At 53.8% G+C, this 18,522-nt stretch overlaps 1 protein-coding gene across 4 annotated transcripts in view; it reads left to right on the top strand.

Moving 5' to 3' along the window:
• The window catches only part of SPECC1 (sperm antigen with calponin homology and coiled-coil domains 1), a 243,189-nt gene that overhangs the window by 214,465 nt on the left and 10,202 nt on the right, over window positions 1-18,522 (top strand). The window contains exon 1 of one of the 4 annotated variants that reach the window (XM_066264356.1): window positions 3,682-4,250. The exons of the other annotated variants lie outside the window; for them this stretch is intronic. Coding sequence (XP_066120453.1) covers window positions 3,907-4,250 — 344 coding nt within the window. The 5' untranslated portion in view covers window positions 3,682-3,906. Of the gene's footprint in view, window positions 1-3,681; window positions 4,251-18,522 lie in introns of those variants that run through there. 4 annotated transcript variants of the gene reach the window in all.

Genomic DNA, 18,522 nt, shown 5'->3' with positions numbered 1-18,522 from the left:
AACATCGAACCAGTTGCCTGGGAAAGAGATCAGCTTTACTTTCCCTCTGAGGAGAAGGGGGAGAAGCCGCCAGCCTGCCTGGGGTCTGGATGGTGACTTCAGCCTCATTCCAGCCCCCTGCTCTGTTGGAAACTGGAGGTGTACATTGAGCCCAACTCAGAGCAGAGTGAGCAATATCCTGGCCCTGGCCAGGTACCTCCGTGGGTTAGAGCATCTTCCCAATATGGCAAGGTTGTGGGTTTGATCCCGGGGTCAGGGCACAGGCAAGAATCAACCAATGAGGCCTGACCTGTGGTGGCGCAGTGGATAAAGCGTCGACCTGGAAATGCTGAGGTCGCCAGTTCGAAACCCTGGGCTTGCCTGGTCAAGGCACATATGGGAATTGATGCTTCCAGCTCCTCCCCACCTTCTCTCTCTGTCTCTCTCTCTCTCTCTTTCTCTCTCCTCTCTAAAAAAAAAAAAAAAAAAAAAAAAGAATAAATTAAAAATAAACAAACAAAAACAACTGTAATCCAGGACTTTATCTTGGCTTAGAACTGTGAATAAAATTAAAAACAAAATAACCAATGATGGCATGAATGAGTGGAGCAACAAATTGAACTCTCTCTCTCTCTCTCCCTCCCTCCCTCCCTCCTTCCCTCCCTCCCTCCCTGTCTTTCTAAAAATCAATCAATAAAAATTCAAAATAAAGAATGAACAGAATTCTGCACAACCTTGGGGCCACACAGACAAGGACGAGAAGAGGAAGGAAGTTGGGCGTCCATTTCCACATCGCCCCGCCCTGCGTCCCCCAGGGGCCCAGTGCTTTAACTACCTCCCTTCCCTAAGGCCAGCTCTTCACCCCGGTTCAGAAGTCACTCCCAGCATCCTTCCATTTGGGGCAGGAGATTTGATAGCCTTAAAAACCATGGGGATTGGATAGAACCAGCCTGTCTCAGAGAAACTTCAATGCCCTTGTCCTTACTAAGGGCCCACAGAGAGATCTCTTCCTGCCCCGGGCATGGTGTGGACATTGCCACGAGGGGCAGCTGGAAGGAGAACGGACCTGGTTTAAGACCCAGCTCTGTGTGCCGGCTCTGGAACATTCCTCCCGTCCCTTAGCCGTGGCTACTTCACCTCTCTGCCCAGCATCAAGTTCCGAGCTGTGTGACTTGTTCTTGTTGGGTAACGTCTTTGGAGAAATGTCCACTCAGACACTTTGCCCACTGAAAATGTTGGATTGTGTTTTTTCAAGATCCACTTATAAAACTTCTTGATATATTTCAGATCCTAGACTTATCAGATATCTGATTTGAAAGTGTTTGTTTCCCATTGTTTCTTTGTTTGTTATTAACATTTCTAGAAGTTTTATTTGTATAGCCTGGAAACTCAAATGTCTATCAACAGGTGAATGGAGAAATGTACCACCATTTCTCCATTATATAGGCTGTTATATATATATTTTTAATTTTTATTTCTTGATTTTAGTGAGAGGAAGGAAGGAAAGAGAGACAGGAACACCGATTTTATTCCTCTGTGTGCCCTGACTGGGGCTCGAACCAGCAACTTCTGCACTTTGGGACAATGCTCTAACCAACCATGCTATCAGGTCAGGACATAGGCCATCATTTCTGCTGTGCCCCATCTTTATGTACAAGCTGGTGAGGCCTGGGACACTCGAATTATAAGTTTAAAAATTCCCTCTAGGCCCTGGCCGGTTGGCTCAGCGGTAGAACGTCGGCCTAGCATGCAGAGGACCCGGGTTCAATTCCCGGCCAGGGCACACAGGAGAAGCGCCCATCTGCTTCTCCACCCCTCCGCCGCGCCTTCCTCTCTGTCTCTCTCTTCCCCTCCCGCAGCCAAGGCTCCATTGGAGCAAAGATGGCCCGGGCGCTGGGGATGGCTCTGTGGCCTCTGCCTCAGGCGCTAGAGTGGCTCTGGTCGCAACATGGCGACGCCCAGGATGGGCAGAGCATCGCCCCCTGGTGGGCAGAGCGCCCCCCATGGTGGGCGTGCCGGGTGGATCCCGGTGGGGCGCATGCGGGAGTCTGTCTGACTGTCTCTCCCTGTTTCCAGCTTCAGAAAAAAAAAAAAAATAAAAAAATAAAAAAAAAATTCCCTCTAGCAGTCACACAGACAGTGAAGGACAATATGCACTGTCCTCCCTTCCTGGTGTTTTGTTATAAGGAAGTAAAACACCAGCAGGAAAATGGAGAGAGAGAGAGAGAGAGAGAGAGAGAGAGAGAAAATGTATGACAACCTCACCCAGCCAGGACTCTTACTATGAGTGCTTGTGGAGACTTTGTTGCCCTTGCTGATACATAGACAGATGTTACTGCTCAGGCCTGTTGGAGGCCGAGCAGTTCTGCTGTTACTGCAGCTGCACTGAGACATAATTCATGTATTATACAATTCGATTATTTAAAGTATATAATTGAGGGGTTTTTAGTATATTACAGAGCTGTAGAGCCATCACATTGAGTCTTTTTGTCACCCCCTCCCAAAAAGAAATCGCCAACCCGTTAGCAGGCCCCTCCATGTTTTATTTTTATTTTTTTGCTTAAAGTGATTTTGCAAGCAGCTTTTCCTGTTGCCTGAACGTCTTCATAACTACCTTTTACCAGGTGAGGGCATGGCACAGCCAGGTGTGTTCTAGAATGATGATCTGGTGAGGACTTGGGGAGATGGATGGAGCCCTGAGGGAAGGCCGCGGGGGCGCTGAGGAGGGGGGGAGGCAGACTGCCGCGCGGGGGGCGAGAGGGGGGACCGACCCGGTCATGGCCTCGGGGTGCAGAGAAGGAAAGCTCTGGAAGCGGAATCGCAGCACCACCGATGGGCACGTCGGGAAGGGTGGAGGAGGAGGGTGTCAGCGCCCCTCCTGGGTGTGGGTGCCCATGGGAAGTGAGGTCAGTAACTGGGTCCCAGAAAGAGGAGAGAGAGCACACAGGTGTGGATCTGCACAAGAGCCTGATTTTGGACTCGCCGGTTTGGGGCCCCGGGCTGTCCCGGGAGAAGCCCGGAGTGGTCACAGCAGTTGGGATGCTCAGGCCAGGCGCTTCGGGCTGCAGGGGAGAGGTCTGGGAGTTCAGGGTGGAAAGACCACGCGTGAGGCCTGGGGAGCGAGTGGAGGATGAAGAGAGCGCCTGAGGACACCGAAGGTCAGGCGGGTGGCCGAGGACGGCAGAGCAGGCCGCCAGGTAGGAGAAGGCGGAGCTGGAGGCGCCCGGGCCCAGGACAGGAGGACGGCGGAGAGGGGGCTGGCCAGCCGGCGCAGCAGCGCAGAGCCCTCCTGGCCGTGGGGCGCCGTGCGAGCTCGAGCCCCGCGGTGCCCTCCCTGCCTGTCCAGCGGGGTCCGCAGGGTTCGCGTGGTAGCGCCTCCAAAGGCTTCGTTCAGGTCCTGGGCTCGCCGGGCCGAGCGGGGGGTGGCTCCTGGCGCGGGGAGGCGGCAGTCCTCCGCGGTGGGCGCCCGGGGCGGGGGCGGGTCTCAGCCCCCCCCCCCGGAGCGGCCCCGCCTACGCGCCGCCCGGGGCGGGGTGGGGAGACCGTGCGACCTCTCGGGACACCCCGCCCACCGAGCTGGGACTTTAGGGAAAGTTGATGAACTTGATTTTAGTGAGAGGCTGTCATCCCGGGAGGCCCGCAGGGAGGCTCCGCGGAGACCACCGCGCCCCACGTGGGCGAGGACCGAGGCTCGAGGGAGGGGCGGTGCTCCGCGCGCGGAGTCCCCGACGCGCGGGCACACCGGCCGGTGGGCGTGCCCAGCTCTCCGCGGTCCCGCCCCGTGAGTCTCGGCCCCGAGTGCGCCAGCCTAGCGGGCCAGACGCGGCCGGCGGACGCGCGGCCCAGACGGCCAGGCCATGCCCAGCGGGGCCCCAGCGGCTGTCCCGCACTCGGCGCGGCCCGGGTAGGCGACGCCACCCACCGGCCATGGAGCAGGACACGCTGGTCACGCCGGCCGCGCTGTACGTGGTGCTGGAGCTGGCCATCGCCCTGCTGTCCGTGGCGGGCAACGTGCTGGTGTGCGCCGCCGTGGGCTTGAACAGCGCGCTGCAGACGCCCACCAACTACTTCCTGGTGTCCCTGGCCGCGGCCGACGTGGCCGTGGGGCTGTTCGCCATCCCGTTCGCCATCACCATCAGCTGGGGCATCTGCCTCGACATCAACAGCTGCCTTTTCCTCGCCTGCTTCGTGCTCGTGCCCACGCAGAGCTCCATCTTCAGCCTCCTGGCCGTGGCCGTCGACAGGTACCTGGCCATCAGCGTCCCGCTCAGGTGAGGCGCGCACCCGCCCTGGGCCCGGGCCCGGGATCCTAGCCTCGGAGACCGGCCGGGCTGAGGCGCGCGCGGCGCTCGGAGCCCGGGTTCCCCGCCTGGAGGACGCCGGGCAGCCTCGGAGACGTGCGCGCCCGCCCGGGCCGCCCGGCCTCTTTCGGTGCCCTGGTCGGCTTCCCTGGGGGTTCGCGCGCCTCCGGACGCGCGCGTCTCCATAAGGGATGCTGCGTAGGGCCAGTCTAGGGGTTGCCGGGAGTGTGGTCCCCAGGAGCCTCGCCTGCCCTGGAAACTCCTGAGTGGAGGCCCAGGAGAGGGCGGGAGGTTTGCTGAGCGCATCCCCTCCTTTGCGGCGAGAACTGCTAGCTTCCACCCCCTCCGGGGGTCGTTTCCAGGGGTACTTGGAACGATGGGACTTGGCGTTGTCAGAATGGACACTACTCACGACCCAACTTCAGAATGTACTTGATGCAAAATGAGGGCCATGCAGCCCCGTGCGGGTCAGCGCCAGTTAACTTTGGGGAATGCTAAGACATGTGCCCCTGCATGCTTAATGGTGACTCAAGTCACCTCCATATACTTTGAAAAAGAGGCGAACTGTTTCTCTCCTTTCACCAGGAACCTCGGGCCCCGCGCCCGTGTGTAACCTTGTGTGTCCCCGCTGCCCTGTCCCAGCAGAATGGGAGAAGGGCACTGGGATTTCAGAACTGAAGAGCCTAAGGGTCCTCTGTTTCTCCCACAGAGAAAATGTGAGGTTCAGGGGATGGAGCCAGCCGGCATTGGGAGTGGAGCCCCAGCTGTAGCTGACCAAGGACTTCAGAGTGGAGGGCTTGAGAGCAGGAGAGTCCGAGAACCTCTGGGTGGGTGGGGGTGGGGGTGCCTTACTGAAAATGTTTATGCTCCGTCTTTGGTATCTGGGCACCTCTAGCATTTCTGAGTTCGGTGAGCTTGAGGTCTCTTTGGGTTTGGGGGCTGAGACGGGAAACTGTCTCAGGAGTAAGAAGGAAGGGAAGGAATTAATTTGAGTGCCCCCTCCGTGAGGCAGTTTATCGTAAACTTACGTCTTTCAATTATTTCAGTAATTCCAGAAGGTCGGTCCTGTTACCTGCGTCTTGTCCGTGAGGGGAGGGTGGCTTGCAGGTGGGGGAGATGAGAGTCTTACTTAGGAGGGTGCGTTCGGAATACGTGTGTCGGAGCCAGGACTTGAACCCGTAGCTGGTACTGTATTCCTACGGTGCCGTCAGGCTGTCTTGCGTGGGGGGGGGGGGGGCTCTGTGTAGCATCAGTGTTAGGGATGTGGCCAGAAGGTGTACTGCCGTTTGTAGGAGGCTGATCCTGCCTGTCGTCAGTGGGTGGCTGGAAATGTATTGGAGGAACAGACCAGGAGAATGCTCCCAGCAGCGTCTCTAACAGGCAGAGGTGTTTATCCCTGTGGGTTCTGTGCCGGGCCCCCACCTGAACAGGAACCTCCGGCTGCACAGCCTGTGAGCCTCATCGGTGTGTCTGGGCCTTTCCAGGTGCTGCTGCCCTTGGCAACGGACCAGGAAGCCCCCCCCCCCCCATGCATCCCACCAGGACTGAGAGAGTCCAGGGCTTTCCAAAGTTTGGGGTGGCGTGGCACACTCTTCTCTCTCTAGGTCACGTTCCTGCCTCTTGGTCCTCACGTTGGTTACTTGATGGTTTTTTTGGATCGTTGGCATTCTCCAACGGGCAGGCAGTCCCAAGCCACCACCCTGGGTTGCCCATCTGATGGAGACTCCTGGGGCTTGCCCCTGGCAGAGGTCCAGAGAGGCCCCAGCTCAGTGGCAGATCCTGGAAGAATCCCATGTGCCCCGTGGAGCAGGAAGTTCCATAGAAATTTAAATCTGTTAGTTCTTGCCCTGGTTCGTGCTGGGTGGAGTCTTGAAAAAAGAAGAAGGGTGTGGGCACGTTAAGGGAAACGCTGACATGTGAATCTCTGCTCCCTGACTTCTCCTTTGCATCTGCCAAGGGCAGGAGGTGGGATGTGGAGGCAGAGAGAGGGCACAGAGCTCACCCCGTCCTGCCGCCCTCCTCCTGGCCTGCCCACGTGAGCGTAGAGGCCCGGAAGAGGCGTGTCCGAGCAGCCCCGGCTCCCTGTCCCAGGTACCTGCGGGCGTCCAACCGGTCCCCGCGCCCACCTGCACCCTCGCGGCTGGAGAGGTAGGCGGGCAGCGTCCGCACTTCCTGCTCCTGAGGCCTGTGGCCCCCTGAGAGCAGGCAAACAGGCCGAGGACGGGGCCCCACCCGGCCCCGCTGAACCAGTCCCCGGGGTGGGTGGGGGTGGGTGGGATTCCTGTGTCCGCGTCTTTGGCGGGAGATTTGTGGTCCTACCAGAGTGGGAGAGCGGGGCGCTCTGACTCAGCCCCGAGGCCCCCCGGGGAGTCGTGCAATGCCCACCTGCCCAGTGGCAGTCAAGTTGGAAGTGCCCTGTGTGGGAGGAGGTGTCTCCCTTATAAAGGCCAGCGGTCACGAAGGCCAGGTCCAGGCAGTGAGGGCAGAGCCAGCCCCTGGGCCTGGCCTGGGTTCCACCCCGTTCGCTGATGCTCCGGGCCGGAAGGCTTTGTGCCTCAAGACCCTGAGTGCGAGGCCTGAGCACAGCGCGGGCCAGGGAGCCGCAGGGCACCCCACATGCCAGGGCGGTGACTAACCTGGGGGAGGTTCCAGTGCCAGAGGAACGGGGGGCATGGGGGTGAGGAGGGCACTGAGGTGATGCCAGGCGCAGAAAGGACAGCTTTGGCCGGACGTGCAAAGGAGGAGTGTCTGCTCACACCAGGGGCTGCCCTTGGCCTTCAGAATCCGAGTCCACACAGTTCCGGGTGCCCCTGACAGAGGGTCCAGTGCTAGTGGTGCCGTCGGGAGCGGGCAGGATTGGGGGCGGAGGGGAGCCAGGTGCACGCAGCAGAGCCAGGTGTGCGACTCTGGGGGGCACATGCCTGTGGTGGGGGGTGTCAGCCCAGGCAGCTCCCACCCCCCTTGGCCCAGCAGGAGAACCCCCACCCCCGTCCCTTGTCCAGTCCTCTTCGTGCCACACCCAGCTGAGTTGGGGATGGGGGTCGAGGGGCCTGTGATTCTTCTAAGTTGGGGGGGGCAGCTGCTTCCCAGGGGGGGCTGAGGAGTGGGTTTCCCAGGGAGTGTATGGTTTGCTGGTTCCAACAGCAGACTGGAAGGGGCGTGCTTGTCTGGCCTGTCCGGGCACCTGGCCCCTGCCTGGTCCTGGCCCCTTGGTCACTTCTCAGCACCTCACATGTCCAGTCTGTGAGTAGGTATTGAAGCCTTCTGGGGTTTTGTTTATTTGTTTGTTTTTTAGTGAGAAGCAGGGAGTCAGACAGACTCCTGCATGTGCCTGATGGGGATCCACCCAGCATGACCACCAGGGGGTGATGCTCTGCCCATCTGGGGCATTGATCTGTTACAACCAGAGCCATTCTAGCGCCTGAGGTGGAGGCCATGGAGCCATCCTCAGTGCCCGGGCTAACTCGCTGTAATCGAACCTTGGCTGCAGGAGAGGAAGAGAAAGACAGAGAGACAGAGAGAAGCCAGAGGAGAGGGGTGGAGAAGCAGATCAGCATCTGGTAACTTCTTAGCCACACTTGATGCCTTGGGTAAGAACGTGGCCTCCTCTTAGCTGACAGAACTGAGTGTAGGGTGGGAGTCCGCAGGGGACTTTGAGTGTTTTTTCAAAAGTAAGTTTTTTTCCTTCCCTTTCTCCTTCCTTCCTTCCTTCCTTCCTTCCTTCCTTCCTTCCTTCCTTCCTTCCTTCCTTCCTTCCTCCCTTTCCTTCCTTTCCTTCCTTTCCTTTCTTTCCCTTTCTTGGTTGCCTTTTTTTAAAAAAAATTTTTATTGAGTTAACAGTTCTAATGCAGTAAAAGTCACCATTCATGTTTTGAAATAACGAAGAAAGAACATTTTCAGCTCTGGGTCCTACCCCCACCCCCCGGCTTTTCCAAGGACTCCCCCTCTGGGTTCCCCCCTTTATCCACATCAGTGCTATCTTCCCCTTCCAGAACGTTACTGTTGTGGGGGTTGAATGGAGGCCCCCCCAAAACAAGATGTCTGTGTTCTGATCCCCAGAACCTGTGATCACTACCTTCTCCAGGGAAGGGACGCCTGCTTCCTGATACGGATCCCGAGAGGGGGAGCTTTTCTTGGATTACCTGGTGGCAGAGTCTGAGCCTTTGGGGGGGAGGCCACCATTCCACCCAGCACAACGGTAATGATCTGAACGTCTGCCCCAGGAAAGGCTCATATCTGGTGCCAGCCAAGGGGGGTCTGGCGGAGTTTGGAGCAGAGAGGGGCCACACACAGGTCAAGCCACATAGCCCACCAAGAGACCAGGATGGGGAAGACCCTCGAGAACCTAAGACGGTCTTTGGAGCCTCAGTCCGCGAGCCAGGACTGGACGCGGGCTGGTCAGGGCCCGCCGGTGTGGGGCTGGAGATGTGGGAGCTGCAGGGCCCAGTCAGCCCGTGTGAGGGGCAGCTGCGTCCATGGACGGGCACTGCCTGGTGCACGGTGCACCGGGCTCATGGGGCAGGCGCACGAGGACCTGTTGACGTGGTTGGAGGTTGGGCATGTGGGAGAGGGGAGAGTACAGGGCGACTCCCCGGTTTGGGGGGCAGCTGGGTGGTGCCATCGCAAAGGCGGGGGAGCTTGGGCGAAGTGTGGCATAGGTTATGTGTCTGGGTACCTGCCAGCTGGTGATGGGGTCGTAGACGGTTGGGTTGTGCAGTAGGTGGTGGAGTGTGGTAACTTTGAGGCTGGTCAGCCCCTCTCCTGGGCTCTGGGCCGCGGTCCTCCTGCGTTGTGGGAGCCCAGCAGTGTCCATGGCCGCGTGCCGGCCCTTTCCCTGAGCTGTTCAGACCTGCGGAAGCTCCCGTCCCTGCCCTCACACTCGCCATCTCTGCTTCACCACCTCTCCCTCTCCGGCCCCGCCACCCACAGGCTTCCCGGAGCGGCTCTCTATAGATGACGTCTTCATTTCCAACACTGATTTCAGCACCACTGCCAAAGACATCCACTAGTTTTTAATGGAGAGAGCCGTAGAGCTTTATTGAAAGACATTACAGAACAGACCCTGTCACTCACACTTCTTAAACCCGCCCTCCAGTCACTTCCCTTCTGTCCCATCTCTGCTTCGACCCAGCTCCGGGAGGCCTGCCTCTCCCTGCACCCCTGCTGGTCCGGGACCCCTTTCTGGACATATCGGCTATCTTTCTAAATTGGAAACCTGATGGCACCACCTTCCTCGACCCACTGTTCCAAGTGCCTTGTGAGGAGGTTGCAACTCGTACCAGCTGCAGTCCCTTCCCCTCCAGGGTCCTCCTCTGATTTCTCTGCCCTGGCTTCTCAGGACTCCGCTGAATTCCCGGGACTGACTGGGGTCCGGCTGTGGCACTGCTCAGCTCTCGGACGGACGGACGGTCGGGGATGTCCTCTACCTGCCCACTCTGCCCAGGTTTCACGATGCCGTCCCTGGGAGCCGCTGGGGTTCCTCAGCAGCTCCGCGCCCAGTGCCGCTGTCTGGTCTCTAACCTGTTAGGGCTGCCTTCCCTTCTCCCTTTCCAGCGGAGTCACGTTGTTCCCTCATTATTTCCTGCACCCGGTTCACCTACTTGTGACCTATTAGGCACTGGCTGCCTGTGTGGGGAAGGGGAGGTCAGAGCAGATGAAGGGGTGGGGAGACTTCACAGGGGGAGGTTAGCAGTCTTACAGAGGGTCAGGATAGCTCCTAAATTTGGCGTTTTGAGGAATCATTAGCTAACTTCGTTTTTTAGTGACAGGGACATTTAAAAAAAATTTTTTTTTTTTTTTAACAGAGACAGAGGGAGTCAGAGAGAGGGATAGATAGGGACAGACCGACAGGAACGGAGAGAGATGAGAAGCATCAATCATTAGTTTTTCGTTGCGACACCTTAGTTGTTCATTGATTGCTTTCTCATATGTGCCTTGACCGCGGGCCTTCAGCAGACCGAGTGACCCCTTGCTCAAGCCAGCGACCTTGGGTCCAAACTGGTGAGCAAGCCCGCATTCAAGCTGGCAACCTCGGGGTTTCGAACCTGGTTCTTCCACATCCCAGTTCGACACTCTATCCACTGCGCCACCGCCTGGTCAGGCAGACATTTTAAATTTTATTTATTTATTTAATTAATTAATTATTTTTATTTTTAATGTGTTGACATGGTTTCAAGTGCCCCACTCAATATAACACCCTCTGCAAACTACGTTGTGCCCCCATGCCCCATGCAAAGTCTCTCTCCACCCCCATTTTACCCCCTTTGCCCCCCGACCCCGGCCTCCACCTCCCCTTTTCCCTCCAGCTGTCGCTACCCTGTCGTCTGTATCTGTGTGTCATGTATATATAATTTCACTAATCCCTTCACCTTCTCTGATCCCGTCCCCTCTTCCCCCTTCCCTCTGACAGCCGTCCCTCTGCTCCCTGTGACTCTGCCTCTGTTTCTATTTTGTTCCTCAGTTTCTTGTCTTCTTTAGATTCTACATATATGTGAGGTCATATGATTCTTTTCTTTCTCTGCCTGGATTATTTCACTTAGCATAATAATCTCCAGATCCATCCATGCTGTCACAAAAGGTGATATCTCCTTTTTCACGGCCGCATAGTACTCCATTGTGTATATGTACCACAGCTTTTTAATCTACTCGTCCACTGACGGACACTTGGGCTGTGTCCAGGTCTTGGCTATTGTGAACAATGCTGCAGTGAACATGGGGGTGCACTTCTTCTTTTGAATCAGTGTTTTGGGATTCTTAGGATGTATTCCTAAAAGTGGGATAGCTGGGTCAAAAGGCAGTTCCATTTTTAATCTTTTAAGGAAATACCACACTGTTTTTCCACAGTGGCTGCACCAGTCTGCATTCCCACCAGCAGTGCAGGAGTGTTCCTTTTTCTCCACACCCTTCACAGCTCTGGTTTGCCGATTTGTTAATGCAAACCATTCTAACAGGTGTGTGGTGATATCTCATTGTGGCTTTAATTTGCATTTCTCTGATGATTAGTGACATTGAGCATTTTTTAATATGCCTACTGGCCATCTGTATGTCCTCTTTGGAGAAGTGTCTAATTTTATTTATCTGGGTCCTCTCTTTTTCTTGAGTATGGTTCAAGGTTCATCACTCGTTTACCTTTTCAAAAAAACAGCTCTTGGTGTCATTGATCTTTTGTATTTTTTCTAACTTCTATGTCATTTATTTCCCCTCTGATCTTTATTGTTTCCTTCCTTCTACTTCCTCTGGGCTTTGTTTGCGGCTCTTTCTCTAGTTCTTCTAGGTGCAGAGTTAGGTTGTTATTTGCATTTTTCTTGCTTTTTAAGGTATTCCTGTAATGCTCTGAACTTCCCTCTCAGGACTGCGTTAGCTGTGTCCCATAGATTTAGTGTTGTTGTATGCTCATTTTCCTTTGTTTCAAGGGAATTTTTTTTATTTCTTCCTTGATCTCGTTTTTAATCCATTTGTTATTTAATAACATGCTATTTAGCATCTAAGTTTAAATGTTTTTCAGTTTTTCTATTGTAGTTGATTTCTAGTTTCATGCCATTGTGGTCAGAGAAAATACTTGATATGACTTATATTTCTTTAACTTTTTATTTTAGAGGGTGGGGAGGAGCAAGAAGCATCAACTCATAGTAGTTGCTTCTTGTATGTGCCTTGATGGGCAAGCCCAGAGTTTTGAACTCGCAACCTCAGCATTCCAGGTCGACACTTGATCCACTGCACCCCCACAGGTTTGGTGATATGATTTCAATCTTCTTTTTTTTTTTTCTGAAGCTGGAAACGGGGAGAGACAGTCAGACAGACTCCCGCATGCGTCCGACCGGGATCCACCTGGCACGCCCACCAGGGGCGACGCTCTGCCCACCAGGGGGCGATGCTCTGCCCCTCCAGGGCGTTGCTCTGCCCCGACCAGAGCAACTCTAGCGCCTGGGGCAGAGGCCAAGGAGCCATCCCCAGCGCCCGGGCCATCTTTGCTCCAATGGAGCCTTGGCTGCGGGAGGGGAAGAGACAGAGAGGAAGGAGGGGGGGGGTGTGGAGAAGCAAATGGGCGCTTCTCCTATGTGCCTTGGCCGGGAATCGAACCCGGGTTCCCCGCACACCAGGCCGACGCTCTACCGCTGAGCCAACTGGCCAGGGCTCAATCTTCTTAAATTTATTGAGATTTGTTTTGTGTCCTAACATGTGGTCTGCCCTAGAAAATGTACCATGAGCACTTGAAAAAGAATGTATATTCTGCTGCTTTGGGGTGAAATGTTCTGAAGGTACCAATTAAATTTAGTTGATCTAGTGTGTCACTTTAAGGCCATTGTTTCTTTGTGGATTTTATTTCTTGATGTTAGTGAGGTGTTAAAATCCCCTATTATTATGGTATTGCTGGCAATCTCACCCTTTATGTTCATCAAAAGCTGCTTTAAGCCTAACCAGGCAGTGGCGCAGTGGATAGAGCGTTGGACTGGGATGCAGAGGACCCGGGTTCAAAACCCCGAGGTCGCCAGCTTGAGTGCGGGTTCATGTGGTTTGAGGAAAAAGCCCACCAGCTTGAACCCAAGGTCGCTGACTCCAGCAAGGAATTACTCGGTCTGCTGAAGGCCCGCGGTCAAGGCACATATGAGAGAGCAATCAATGAACAACTAAGGTGTTGCAACGAGCAATGAAAAACTAATGATTGATGCTTCTCATCTTTCTCTGTTCCTGTCTGTCTGTCCCTGTCTATCCCTCTCTCTGACTCACTGTCTCTGTAAAAAATAAATTAAAAAAAAAAAGCTGCTTTATGCCTGACCAGGCGGTGGTGCAATAAATAAAGCGTTGGACTGGGAAGCGGAGGACCTAGGTTCGAGACCCCGAGATCACCTGCTTGATTGAGCGCGGGCTCATCTGGTTTGAGCAAAGCTCACCAGCTTGGACCCAAGGTCACTGGCTCGAGCAAGGGGTTACTAGGTCTGCTGTAGCTCCACGGTCAAGGCACATATGAGAAAGCAATTAATGGCCCTGGCCGGTTGGCTCAGCGGTAGAGCATCGGCCTGGCGTGCGGGGGACCCGGGTTCGATTCCCGGCCAGGGCACATAGGAGAAGCGCCCATTTGTTTCTCCACCCCCACCCCCTCCTTCCTCTCTGTCTCTCTCTTCCCCTCCCGCAGCCAAGGCTCCATTGGAGCAAAGATGGCCCGGGCGCTGGGGATGGCTCCTTGGCCTCTGCCCCAGGCGCTAGAGTGGCTCTGGTCGCAGCAGAGCGACGCCCCGGAGGGGCAGAGCATCGCCCCCTGGTGGGCAGAGCATCGCCCCTGGTGGGCGTGCCGGGTGGATCCCGGTCGGGCGCATGCGGGAGTCTGTCTGACTGTCTCTCCCTGTTTCCAGCTTCAGAAAAATACAAAAGAAAAAAAAAAAAAAAGAAAGCAATTAATGAACAACTAAAGTGTCACAACGAAAAACTAATGATTGATGCTTCTCATCTCTCGATGTTCCTGTCTGTCTGTCCCTATCTATCCCTCTCTCTGACTCTCTGTCTCTGTAAAAAAAAATTTTTTTTAATCTGCTTTATACATTTAGGTGCTCCTATATTAGGAGCATACAGATTTACAATGGTTATATCCTCTTGTTGGATTGCTCCCTTTATCATTATGTAGTGACCTTTTGTCCCTTTGTTTTATTGTATTTTATATATTTGTTTGTTTATTTTTTAAGTGAGAGGAGGGGAGATAGTGAGACAGATTCCCAAATGCGCCCCAACTGGGATCCACCTGGCAACTCCTGTCTGAGGCCAATGGTCGAATCAGTGGAGCTATTTTTAGTGCCTGAGGCTGACATGCTGGGACTAACCCAGCTATAATCAGTGCCCAAGGCAATGCTTGAACCAATGGAGCCACTGGCCATAGGAGAAGAGGGAGATAAGGAGAAGAGGCAGATGAAGCAGATAGTCACTTCTCTTATGTGCCCTGACCAGAAATTGAACCTGGGACATCTATGCACTGGGCTGACACTCTAACTACTGAGCCAGTTGGCCAGGACCCATAGCCTTTGTTTTAAAGGCTGTTTTATCAGATATAAGTATTGTTCTTCCAGCTTTTTAAAAATTTTCCATTTGCTTGGCATACTTTTTCCATCCCTTCATTTGCAGTCTATGTGTATCTTTTATTCTGAGGTAGGTCTCTTCTAGACAGCATATATGCAGGTCTTGTTTTCTTATCCACACAGCTACCCTATGTCTTTTGATTGGAGCATTTAATCCATTTACATTTAAGGTTATTATTGACATGTACTTTTTTTTTTTTTTTTTTGTATTTTTCTGAAGCTGGAAACGGAGAGGCAGTCAGACAGACTCCCGCATGCGCCCGACCGGGATCCACCCGGCATGCCCACCAGGGGGCGACACTCTGCCCACCAGGGGGCGATGCTCTGCCCCTCCGGGGCGTCACTCTGTTGTGACCAGAGCCAGTCTAGTGCCTGGGGCAGAGGCCAAGGAGCCATCCCCAGCGCCTGGGCCATCTTTGCTCCAATGGAGCCTCGCTGCGGGAGGGGAAGAGAGAGACAGAAAGGAAGGAGAGGGGGAGGGGTGGAGAAGCAGATGGGCACTTCTCCTGTGTGCCGGGAATCGAACCCGGGACTTCTGCATGCCAGGCCGACGCTCTACCACTGAGCCAACCGGCCAGGGCCTGTACTTATTGTCATTTTGTCTTTTAAACCTACAGTCCTCTTTCTCTTGATTTATTTTTTCCTTTCCTCTTTTTCATAGCAGGCCGTTTAACATTTCTTGCAGTGCTAGTTTGGTAGTAATGAACAACTTGAGCCTTTTTTTTTTTCCTTGTCTGGGAAACTTATTTCTCCTTCAATTTTTTTTTCAGAGACACAGAGAGAGTCAGAGGGATAGATAAAGGACAGACAGACAGGAATGGAGAGAGATGAGAAGCATCAATCATTAGTTTTTTGTTGTGACACCTTAGTTGTTCATTGATTGCTTTCTCATATGTGCCTTGACCGTGGGGCCTTTAGCAGACCAAGTAACCCCTTGCTTGAGCCAGCGACCTTGGGTCCAAACTGGTGAGCCTGTGCAAACCAGATGAGCCCATGCTCAAGCTGGTGACCTCAGGGTCTTGAACCTGGGTCCTCGGCATCCCAGTCTGACGCTCTATCCACTGCGCCACCACCTGATCAGGCTCTCTTTCAATTTTAAGTGATAGTTTTGCTGGATAGAGTAGTCTTGGTTGTAGGTTCTTGTTTTTCATCACTTTGAATATTTCTTGCCGATCCCTTCTGGCCTGAAGTGTTTCTGTTGAGAAGTTAGGTGTCAGCCTGTGGGAGCTCCTTCGTAGGTAATTAATTGCTTTTCTCTTGCAGCTTTTAGTGTTCTTTCTTGGTCTCTTATCTTTGGCATTCTCATTATAATGTGTCTTGGTGTAGGCCTCTTTTGGTTCATCTTTAATGGGACTTTTTGTACTTCTTGAACTTGTGTGAGTTTTTCATTCATCAAATTAGGGAAGTTTTCCACTGTGATTTCTTCAAACAGGTTCTCTATCCCTTGTTTGTTTCTCCTTCAGGAACTCCTATGATGCGGATGGTATTTCACTTCATGTTGTTACAGAGCTCTCTTAGAGTTTCCTCAGCCTTTTTGAGCCTCTTTTCTTTTTGCTGTTCTGCTTCTGTGCTTATGTTTATCTTGTCCTCTAAATCGCTGAGTCGATCCTCCTCTTCATCCAACCTGTTGTTGATGCATTCTAGTGCAGTCTTTATTTCAGATATTGTATTTGTCATTTCTGACAATTGGTTTTAGTGTCCTTTTTAATGCTTACTATCTCTATGTTTAAGTTCTCATTGTGATCATGCATTCTTAATTTAAGATCCTTGAGCTTCCTAATAACCGTTGTTTTAAACTCTGCATCTGGTAGTGTGATTACTTCCATTTCATTTAATTCTTTTCCTGGGGGTTTCTCTTATTGATTCATTTGTTGTTGTTTTTTGCATTTTTCCGAAGTTAGAAGCGGGAGGCAGTCATACTTTCGCATGTGCCCGACTGGGATCCACCAGGTATGCCCACCAGGGGGCGGTGCTCTGCCCCTCTGGGGCATTGCTCTGTTGCGACTGGAGCCATTCTAGCACCTGAGATGGAGGCCATGGAGCCGTCCTCAGTGCCAGGGCCAACTTTGCTCTAGTGGAGCCTTGACTACGGGAGGGGAAGAGAGATAGAGAGAAAGGAGAGGGGGAAGAGTGGAGAAGCAGATGGGCGCTTCTCCTGTGTGCTCTGACTAGGATTTAAACCTGGGACTTCCATACGCTGGGTTGACGCTCTACCACTGAGCCAGGGCCTTATTGATTCATTTGGATCATATTTCTTTGTCAGATCATTTAGTCTGTGTATTAGGTAGCTCTGCCCTGATTCCCAAATTTGTTTTGACATCTTTTTTTATTTTTTGTGACAGAGACAGAGAGAGGGACAGATAGGGACAGATAGGAAGGGAGAGAGATGAGAAGCATCAATTCTTCCTTGCAGCACTGTAATTGTTCATTGATTGCTTTCTCATATGTACCTTGACCAGGGGGCTATGGCAGACCAAGTGACCCCTTGCTCAAGCCAGCAACCTTGGGCTCAAGCTGGTGAGCTTTGCTCAAACCAGATGAGCCCTCCTTCAAGCCAGTGATCTCAGGGTTTCAAACCTGGGTCCTCCACGTCCCAGTCTGATCCTCTATCCACTGCACCACCACCTTGTCAGGCTGTTATGACGTTTTTATGAGGAAGGTGGGCTCAGTGGTACTAACCACCTGGCAACCTGACCTCCTTGCTCTAGGAATGTTTCCTGAAGGTTATATTTACTTCCTGTTGTATGTGAGTCTTGAATGCTGGTGGCCACTTTCATGGGTAGAGTTAACCCTTCAGGCTGGCTGGCTCTGAGGGTCAGCCCTGGTCAGGTGTATCAGACACTGGGCCGTGTCTGTCCTGTGGGGCACGGTTATTTTTAGCAGGGTCTGGTGTCTGCTGTCCTCCTCCATTGGGTGTGCCACTTGTGTGACTAGTTGGGTCTAGTGTTCGTGCGATCTGCCACCCACTACTGGTTGTATTGGTCTGGGTTCTCCTGGGCTGGGTTCAGATATGGGTTGATGTCTGACATTGTTTGTAACCTCCTGTGGGCTACCACTCTGTTCACTGTTTGTGTCTGCGTTTCCCGTACCAGGGTGTGTGTGGGAGGGCCCAGCCTGTGTGTACGGACCGGCATCCTCCTGCTTAGAGCTGACAGCAGCTCTGCAAAAGGGCTCAAGATCCTTAAGAGTTGCCTCCATTTTTCAGCTGCTCCCCCTCCTCTTGCCGCTGCCTGGTCTTCCCACAGAGTCTTCTGTAGAAAGACTGTAGTATGGGCCCAGACTGGCCTCACCCCACCAACCTCTCTACAGGCTGCAGGCTTGGTGGGTTAGGGCAACTGGGGTCGGGATGACAATGTTAGTGCGACCCCCTACTTTGGGGGTCTCTTGGTCAAGAGCTTAGCAATGGGGATAGTTGCCCCCACTGCTGGATACCCCTCTTCCATTTCTCCCCAGAGAGGTGAGCAGCAGGTTCAGGTTGAGTGGGGCCGACTGTCCCCTCTGCAGAGGTTCTTCCAGCTGAGGAGCCCCTGGTCTCAGGGAAGAAGACCGAGCCTTCCACTGGGGCTGACTGTGACCCCAGCAGGTGGCTAAGCCCCTCGACCGGTCCCAGAAATAGGCTCCAAGGAACCCACACTCTGTGCTCTGAATGTCTGTGCTCTGATCTCTCTTTCTTCCCATGTGGAGCTTAGCCCAGGGGGGCAGGATGTCCAGGACTTGGGCCGGCTGACCATGAGGCTGTACCTCGACCAGTGCACGCGAGCTGCACTGTGCTGACCACAGGGAGCGGAATCACCCCAGCTGGGTCTGGTGTCTGACAAGCTCTCCCTTTGAATACGCTGCTAGTGAAGCTAGTTGGATCCTGCTCTGATGTTGTCTGTAGCTGGCCACTGGGTGTGTTGGTTCTGGGCCTCTTAGGAGGGAACCTGGTGCAGACCAGTGTACACACTGCCCGTGACTGGCCCTCAGCAACCTGTTTGGAGCTACAAGCAATCCAGAGTTTGTGGCTGCCTCTGCTGGGCTTAGGTGCACATGGGAGGACCCAGCTGTACACCTGGGCTGGCTTTTACCAGCGCCAGACCTGGAAGTAGGTCAGCAAAAGACCCAGGGTTCCCTGAGAGCCGCCTCCTGCTGCCTCTGTCTGCTGGCTGCTTGTGGGGCTCAGCCCTGAGAAAGACCGC

Source organism: Saccopteryx bilineata, chromosome 2, assembly GCF_036850765.1.
Source record: "Saccopteryx bilineata isolate mSacBil1 chromosome 2, mSacBil1_pri_phased_curated, whole genome shotgun sequence".
NCBI lineage: Eukaryota > Metazoa > Chordata > Mammalia > Chiroptera > Emballonuridae > Saccopteryx > Saccopteryx bilineata.
The sequence above is the reverse complement of the archived record's forward strand: the minus strand, read 5'-3'. Positions and strand labels throughout refer to the sequence as shown.